The sequence below is a fragment of the Hyperolius riggenbachi genome, chromosome 4, assembly GCF_040937935.1.
Source record: "Hyperolius riggenbachi isolate aHypRig1 chromosome 4, aHypRig1.pri, whole genome shotgun sequence".
Lineage (NCBI taxonomy): Eukaryota > Metazoa > Chordata > Amphibia > Anura > Hyperoliidae > Hyperolius > Hyperolius riggenbachi.
In genome coordinates this window covers 447,255,505-447,264,536 of record NC_090649.1, presented here as the reverse complement: position 1 = coordinate 447,264,536, position 9,032 = coordinate 447,255,505, and the positions used below count along the sequence as shown (strand labels likewise).

At 48.6% G+C, this 9,032-nt stretch overlaps 1 protein-coding gene across 1 annotated transcript in view; it reads left to right on the top strand.

Annotated features, from left to right (window-relative positions):
• The first annotated feature begins 7,319 nt into the window (after positions 1-7,319).
• BTBD9 (BTB domain containing 9) overlaps positions 7,320-9,032 on the top strand; it is a 212,550-nt gene continuing 210,837 nt past the window's right edge. Inside the window, exon 1 of the mRNA XM_068232703.1 lies at positions 7,320-7,516. Coding sequence (XP_068088804.1) covers positions 7,435-7,516 — 82 coding nt within the window. The 5' untranslated portion in view covers positions 7,320-7,434. The remainder of the gene's footprint in view (positions 7,517-9,032) is intronic.

Below are 9,032 nucleotides of genomic sequence, written 5' to 3'. Positions count from 1 at the left end.
AATCGTTTATTTCAAAAACTATAAGGTTTTTTCACCAATTTTTTTTTACCATGTTCCTACTCATCTGCTTAACCTCCTTGCCGGTTATCCCGAGCTCAGCTCGGGGTAACCTGCGCAGGAGGATATCTCAGGCCCCGCTGGGCCGATTTGCATAATTTTTTTTTGTTACAAGCAGCTAGCACTTTGCTAGCTGCTTGTAACTTCCGATCGCCGCCGCTCGCCGCCGATCCGCCGCAATCCGCCGCGCCGAGTCGCTCCCCCCCGCCCCAGAGCCCTGCGCTGCCTGGCCAATCAGTGCCAGGCAGCGTTGAGGGGCGGATCGGGATTCCCTATGACGTCCCGACGTCCATGACGTCGGTGACGTCATCCCGCCCCGTCGCCATGGCGACCGGGGAAGCCCTGCAGGAAATCCCGTTCTCAACGGGATTCCCTGCATACTCTGATCGCCGAAGGCGATCGGAGTGGGTGGGGGGATGCCGCCGCTTAGCGGCTATCATGTAGCGAGCCCTTGGCTCGCTACATTATTTAAAAAAAAAAAAAAAAAATGTGCGGCGCTGCCTCCTTGCCGGATTTTTTAGACCGGCAAGGAGGTTAATATACATGCCAAATTTGGTGATGATAGCATGTTAGGGGGCTTCACAATTAACCACGGAATTTAGACTTCAATGTAAACGCGAATTCGGTATCGGATTTGCCCAATTTTCGAGTTTCGAGTGCTTACTCGGAACTGCCAAATTCCGATGGCAAACTCGAAATTCAGAATCCGAGAGCTCAGCCCTAATCGCTTCAGCCATAGGAAGTGAGTGTCATTTCCTGCTTTGCCGGCTGCCAGATAGGAGTTACCGCGTACTAACGCAGTAATCCCCGAAGAATGATGATGGCAGTGCGGCCGCCAGGCTTCCGCCAACACTCAGAGTGAAGCCGGCCTGAATTTGCCAGAGACTTATACTGCGCTTTGGAAGCCCGATCGATTTACGTTCAGACTGGCATCAATCTGGCGTGCTCGAAAAGGCTCGGTTAGATGTGTGGCAGTAGCGGCTTCTTGACTCCCTGTGTGCAGTGATGCTCATCCAGACTCCGGATATCCGAGTAACCCGGATATCTGACCATTTTTACGCTATCCGGATCAGATTCCGGATCCCGGATAGCTATAGAAATCCGGATAGCTATCTGCGGATAGTTTGACGCATGACCCGGATATCTGCGGATATCCACGGATATCCGGATCCGAAATACAGTAACTAAGGTTATGACATCCTGGAGTCAATCAGAGGGCTCCCAGCAGAAGCCCTAGCAACCAATCACAGAGGGGAACCCTGGCCAGCCCCACCTGATCTCATTGAGCCAATCAGAGGCCTCCTAGCCTAAGCTCTGGCACCCAATCACAGAAAGGAACCCTGGCCAGGCCCCCCTGTATAACAAGGAGGGCTGCCATGATGAGACAGATCGTTCTGGCTTGCTGAATGCTTCCTGAGAGACATGCTCCAGTGCTGGTGGCCTAGCAAGGGCTGTCAGTACACAGTTATAAACTTAAAGCTGTTCATTGATTAACCCCTTCACTACTCTATAGTAATCGTTAATTAGCTTGACTGATGTCTCTTAGGCCACATACACACATCAGACCATAGTCTTTTGAAAATGAAAGATCACAGACCAATCTTACCACCCTTCATGTAGTATGAGAGCCATACTCTACACAGTCTTTTCTATGGAGCTGAACTCCACATCAGAAAAAAATCTTTGCAAGATGCTGCACACACAGATGCTGCACACATGCAACAGATCATTATCTGCAAAAGATCTGTTCCTGCCAAAAATCCATTCCTGCAAATTGCAATGATAGTCTATGAGATCTGCAGATCATGATACAAACATGATTTAACTGACATTCATCTGCAGATCAAGCAATCATCTGCAGATCTGAAAATCCATCCTGGTGGATCTGATCTGCAGATGAATGTCAGTTAAATCATGTGTGTATGATGATCTGCAGATCTCATAGACTATCATTGCAATTTGCAGGAATGGATTTTTGGCAGGAACAGATCTTCTGCAGATACTGATCTTTTGTGTCTGTACAGCATCTGTGTGTGCAGCATCTTGCCAAGATTTTTTCCTGATGTGGAGTTCAGCTCCATAGAAAAGACTGTGTAGAGTATGGCTCTTGTACTACAGGAAGGGTGGTAAGATTGGTCTGTGATCTTTCATTTTCCAAAGACTATGGTCTGATGTCTGTATGTGGCCATAGTGTGACAGTTAGAGTGTGTGCTGCACAGCTGCAGTGCTGCTGCTGGGACAAGGGCTGTACACAGTGATAAGCTCAGTGATTTAGGCCACATACAGACATCAGACCATAGTCTTTGGAAAATGAAAGATCACAGACCAATCTTACCACCCTTCCTGTAGTATAAGAGCCATACTCTACACAGTCTTTTCTATGGAGCTGAACTCCACATCAGAAAAAAATCATTGCAAGATGCTGCACACACAGATGCTGTACAGACACAAAAGATCAGTATCTGCAAAAGATCTGTTCCTGCCAAAAATCCATTCCTGCAAATTGCAATGATAGTCTATGAGATCTGCAGATCATCATACACACATGATTTAACTGACATTCATCTGCAGATCAGATCCACCAGGATGGATTTTCAGATCTGTAGATCTGCAGATGAATGTCAGTTAAATCATGTGTGTATGATGATCTGCAGATCTCATAGACTATCATTGCAATTTGCAGGAATGGATTTTTGGCAGGAACAGATCTTTTGCAGATACTGATCTTTTGTGTCTGTACAGCATCTGTGTGTGCAGCATCTTGCAATGATTTTTTTCTGATGTGGAGTTCAGCTCCATAGAAAAGACTGTGTAGAGTATGGCTCTCATACTACATGAAGGGTGGTAAGATTGGTCTGTGATCTTTCATTTTCCAAAGACTATGGTCTGATGTCTGTATGTGGCCTAACCCCTTAACTATCACTCCACTATTGTTAATTCATTAATGTGTTAGTGTGCACTAGTGTCTTCTCCTCTAGATTCCAGACAGCGGTCGTGCAGCCCACATTGGGCTCTATTCTCAAAGAGCCAAAAGTACCGCAAAATTTTACCGCTAAATTCCCGCCAGCGGTAAACTCCGCATTTTTTCAGCATTCACTAACATTTTCCGCATGTTTGCCGCATGCGGGAAAAAAGATGCGGAAACAGCCATTATTCATGCGGGAATCATGCGGTAAAAAGGTCGCATAAAAAGGGTTTAAAAAAAAAAAAAGTTAAAGTCCAGCAAGCACAGCCCTTAAGCCTCCAGACTTCATTAAAGTCAATGGGATGAGGAATATATCACCTACTACTTGTAGGTGATAAAAAATCGGTAATTAACGACGAAATGATGCGCCTGAACATTTTTGAGAATTGATCTTTTATTGCGGAAAATACCGACTTTTGCGGAAAGTTTTCCGCATGAATCCCGCACTTTTACTGCACTTTTTCCGCATGCGGGAAAAACATGCGGAGAATTTAGAGAATGCAAACTAGACGTTATTTTGGGTGCAAACTTCCCGCATGTACTTTACCGCATGCGGGAAGTCTTTGAGAATAGAGCCCATTGTGTCCAAAGTTCAACCGCACAACTGGGACACGACAGTTTTCAGCCAAGACACCTCCAAAAAATGATGCTGCAATTGTGTTTTGGGTTAAATATATGTGGTATCAGTGGCCTGTGGCACCCTGTCCTGGAGGTGGGAGCTGCACAGGCAGTAGGAGCAGGGCAATGCAGCAGCAGCAGGTGTAACGTGTGCCAGGAGCATGACGGACGCACTTGGCAAGTTCCACGTGGCACTTGGCAAGTGCCATGTGACACGTGCCACATGACACTTGGCAAGTGCCACGTGACACTTGGCAAGTGCCATGTGACAAGTGCCACGTGCCAAGTGCCACTTGGCAAGTGCCACGTCCGTCATGCTCCTGGCACATGTTACACCTGCTGCTGCTGCATTGCCCTGCTCCTACTGCCTGTGCAGCTCCCACCTCCAGGACAGGGTGCCACAGGCCACTGATACCACATATATTTAACCCAAAACACAATTGCAGCATCATTTTTGGAGGTGTCTTGGCTGAAAACTGTTATGTCCCAGTTGTGCGGTTGGACTTTGGACACAATGTGGGCTGCACTACCGCTGTCTAGAATCTAGGCCTAATGTTAATTGACAGTCATTTTTTTTTTTGGGGGGGGGGGGGGGATTCGAAGTCCCCAGATCATCAATTAGGCTGCTTTTCCACTTGCGCGGTGCAAATCGCCACTGTAAAAATGCGAATTCGCATGGATGACGATGCATGCAAATTTAACCACGGCAGTGCTGGTGTGCTTTTCCATTTTTTCTATGCGAATTCGCATGAAAATGCGCATGGAAATTCGCATACTCAATCCTCGTGCGAATTTCCTATTAAATACATTGTATGTGATTCACATAGCGGTATGCGGTATGCGAATTCTGATGGCTCTGCCATGCGAATTTTTTCTGCACAGAAAAACGCAAAGGAATCCTGACAAGTGGAAACAGTCCCATTCACTTGTATTGCTATGCGAATTTGCATGCGAAAAACGCATGCGAATTCGCGATAGTGGAAATGGGTCCTTAGTGTTTCCCTTTGCAAAATAATGATGATACATGCCTCATTTACCCTCAAAACCCCTTTTAAAGCTATTTAACCACTTGATGACCCACCCTTTACCCCCCCTTAAGGACCAGCGCTGTGTTTAGTGATCTGTGCTGGGTGGGCTCTGCAGCCCCTAGCACAGATCAGGTAGCAGGCAGAGAGATCAGATTGCCCCCCTTTTTTCCCCACTAGGGGGATGATGTGCTGGGGGGGTCCGATCTCTCCTGCCTGCGTGTGGCTGGCGGGGGGGGGGCACCTCAAAGCCCCCCTCCGCGGCGAAATTCCCCCCTCCCTCTCCTACCTGCTCCCCCCCCCGGAGATCGGGGCTGCACAGGACGCTATCCGTCCTGTGCAGCCAGTGACAGGCTGTCCCCTGTCACATGGCGGCGATCCCCGGCCGCTGATTGGCCGGGGATCGCCGATCTGCCTTACGGCGCTGCTGCGCAGCAGCGCCGTACAATGTAAACAAAGCGGATTATTTCCGCTTGTGTTTACATTTAGCCTGCGAGCCACCATCGGCGGCCCGCAGGCTATTCACGGAGCCCCCCGCACTGAATTGACAGGAAGCAGCCGCTCGCGCGAGCGGCTGCTTCCTGATTAATCAGCCTGCAGCTGGTGACGCAGATGTGCGTCGCTGGTCCTGCAGCTGCCACTTTGCCGACGCACGGTATAAGCGTGCGGTCGGCAAGTGGTTAAAGGGCACTTCCGGTTTTTCTATCCAGATATCCGAATAGGCCGGATATCCGCGGATAATGCGACCGGATATCCGCGTTCACGCGGATATCTAAAAGGCCGGATTCGGATATCCGAACCGGATCCGGATATCTAGGTATCCGGATCGGGGTCAATTTGGATTTTAAAAAGCACTATCCGAGCAACACTACAAGGCTGCCTCCCCTTCAACAGAGCGATCCATCTCTGCTCTGCTTCCAGGACCCCGCTGCGAGGGGGGCGTGTTGCTTCTGGCCCCGCCCCCTTTGCGATCCGAATCACTCATTTTGATGATTCGACTCACAAAATAGATTCGGATCAAAGATCCGAATCGTTCATGATCCGGACAACACTATTGCAGAGGCTAGATTGGATGGCTAAGGAAGCGTTGTATAGACAATGTTCTCTTTGCTGCAGCTCACATTTCAATGGCAGCCCTGACAATGGAGTGGCTGCAGCTGGGATATCACACACACAGAACCTGATATCAACGCAAATCGCCAAATGCATATTTGTATCCTGCACCATCTTTAGGTGATTTACCGTCGATGACGTTTAATGCTATAGAAGTGCTAATCGCGATCGCAGAAAATCGCCCAACCCCCCCCCCCCCCCCCCCGCCGGGTGAAAGACGATTTTTCGCGTCACTCGCCGAAAACCGTCATAGCAAAACGATAGCAAAAGCACTCGCGTTTTGCAAGTGTGAATGGGCCCTAGTAACTAAGGTAACACAAACCATATGCAACACATGCATGCCCAATTATTCTACTCCAAAAACAGGTTCAAAAACAGGTCGCTAACAACCAAGAAATAAAAAGCAAACATTGGCCTCAATTCACTAAACTTATCTCCTGTCTTTAATAACTCTTCTAGAGTTGTTACCATGGTGATAAGGCATGTAGTATTCAGGAAACATTTTACCTGGTACTTATCCGTTAGCCGGGCGCATCCGGCAGGTGGCGCTAATTACTATTCCCCCTCCAGGCCGACATGGATAGTAGGGAAAAATGTAACTCTGGTGGAGTTTTGTCGCCACCTGCCGGATGCGCCCGGCTAACGGATAAGAATCTTTTACCTCAGGCAATCCTAAAGTTAACTCTTCTGTCCTTAAATTAACTCTCCAATCCTTAAAATAACTCCAGAGTTAAAGACAGGCTGTTAATTAGCTGCATGTGAAAATAACTACAGAGGAGGTAAATTAACTACAGAAGAGGTAAATTAACTACAGAGGAGGTAAATTAACTACAGGAGAGGTAACTTAAGGAATGAAGAGGTAAGATAACTCTCTCACGTGTGGAGGTAAGTTTTCTCTTGCCTTATTATCTCTAGCATGATCTTAGTGAATTGAGGCCATTGTATTAACACGTTCAAGGAAAACCATTAAATAAACTACATGGTGTCGTTTCTGAAGAAACCACAGGATGTTGGCTATGAAGCGCAAGAGGTGTTGTGGCAAGTCGCCCCCCCATGCATAGAGAGTACACAAAGTCGGTGAAACCTGGTTTAAAACTGTAAAAATGCAATCAGAACAAAATGCACCATTAAAAGCAATCAAAAAACCTGATTGGCTGTTTTTGGCCCCACCCACTTTTAAAATTTGAATCCCAGTCACCCAGTGACCGACTGTGCCAAGTTTGAAGTCCCTGCCATTAAAGCTGAATTATTGCAAGCTTCCTTCTAGGCAAATCACACGTGTACTATGTTGGCCCTTTATAAATAAAATAAATAAATATGACTAGATGTTGGAGGTAGTATATAATACTACTACTGCTAATACTAATTATTATATATGGGCTGGGATCGTACATTTAGTAAAGTGTGCGGAGAATTCTGGAGCGTGAATGATGGGGGCGGGACTGCAGAGAGTAGGGTAGGATGCGATTTGAGGAGATGGTGAAGGGGAGAAGTCAGTTGCCAGGTTACGAGGGTAACATTTCACCGTGCAGAGACCTGGAAGAAGACACTGTGGCCGGAAGCGGATGGGCCTCTAGTGACAGGATGCAATGGCAGCCATCTTGGTTGAGGGAATTGGTTACGCTCCACTATAGGTAAACGTGGCCCCGCCCTGTGATGGGCGGGCACACATGGTCACGTGGTGTACACTGGGTGGGCGGAGTGGAGGAGGCGCAGGAAGGAGCTGTCACTGTCACCGGTGAGTGTCGAAGCCCCTCATATGATGTCATGTGTCCCCTGTTACCAGAAATGCCCAGGCCCTCCCTTCTACCTCAGCCTAGAGTACACATGTCCCCTGTTACCAGAGCCGCCCCCTTATCCCAGCTGTCCCCCTGCTATCTCCAAATCCATGGTGTCCCCTACTACTAGGGCCGCCCCCCCTGCTGTGCCTCTAATCCCAGCTGCTCATCCCCTGTACCCCATTATATGTCCCCTAATACCAGGGCCGCACTATGCTTTACCTGTAACCCAGCTGTCCCTTCCTTGTGCCCCAATGCAGGGTCTCCTGTGTTCCCCACTACCAGAAACACCCCCTCATTCCAACTCTCTTAGGGCCCTTTCACACCAGAGGGCTTTTTCGGCGTTTTAACGCCACGGCCGAAGTTAGCGTTTTCCTAGGTAAAAGAAAGTCCATAGACTTTCATTTTACCATTCACACTAAACGCTGCGTTTTGGAGCGTTGCGTTTCAACGCTCCCAGGCGCTTTTTCTGGGCCTACCGCGGCGTTTCTCATTACAATTGACTGTAATGTAGAGGCGTTAAAACGCCTTCAAAACACCTTCAAAACGCCTGCAGCCAAAACGCAGCGTTTTAGCCTTTCACCGCTGCCTGTAGTGTGAAAGAGCCCTTACCCATGTACCCCAATGCAAGGTCACAACACATCCACCACTATCAGTATTGATCCTCTGCTGTACCTTTTTCCCCAGCTGTCCCTATCCTGTACCCTGATCAGAGTCACTGTGTGTCCTCCATTGCCATGGCCGCCTGCCCTGCTGTCCCCAAATCATGATCTCCCCCCACTACCAGGGCTAACCCTATACTCTGATCCCAGCTGTGCCACATACATTTGAAATTCAGCACCGGTAGACTTGGGCGCAGGATACAGCCGGTATATGGGTGATCCTGCTTCTGCACAAGTCCGGGCCGTGGTAATTAGTATTCCCCCTCCAGGCCGCCATGGATAGTCAGGGAATGATATAATTCGACTGCCAGAGATTGCTGGAGGCTGAATTATTGAGTTTTTTAAGCAACTTCGGCTCCGTCTTCTGACGGCACCAACGTTACTCCTATAATAGTCTATGGTGGCTCTGGCTGCGCCCAACTCTAGCAGCGCTGAAAAGCACTGCTTCGGCTGGGCCTCCCCTTTTCTCCCGATCCAGCTCCGCTGTGTCCCCCGTTACCAGTGCCCTCTGACTCTGATCACAGAGGACTCCACTGTCGGAGCAGTGCTTTTCAGCGCTGCTAGATTTGGGCGCAGCCGGCGCCTCCATAGGCTACAATAGGAATCACTCCTATTGCAGCGCTCAGTGAGTAACGTCGGAGCCATCAGCAGACGGAGTCGAGGTTGCTTAAAAACACAATAATTCGGCCTCCAGCAATCGCTGGAAGCCGAATTATTTCTTTCCCCCACTATCCATGGCGGCCTGGAGGGGGAATAGTAATTAAATCGGCCCGGACTTGTGCAGAAGCAGTATCAGCCATATACCGCTGTATCC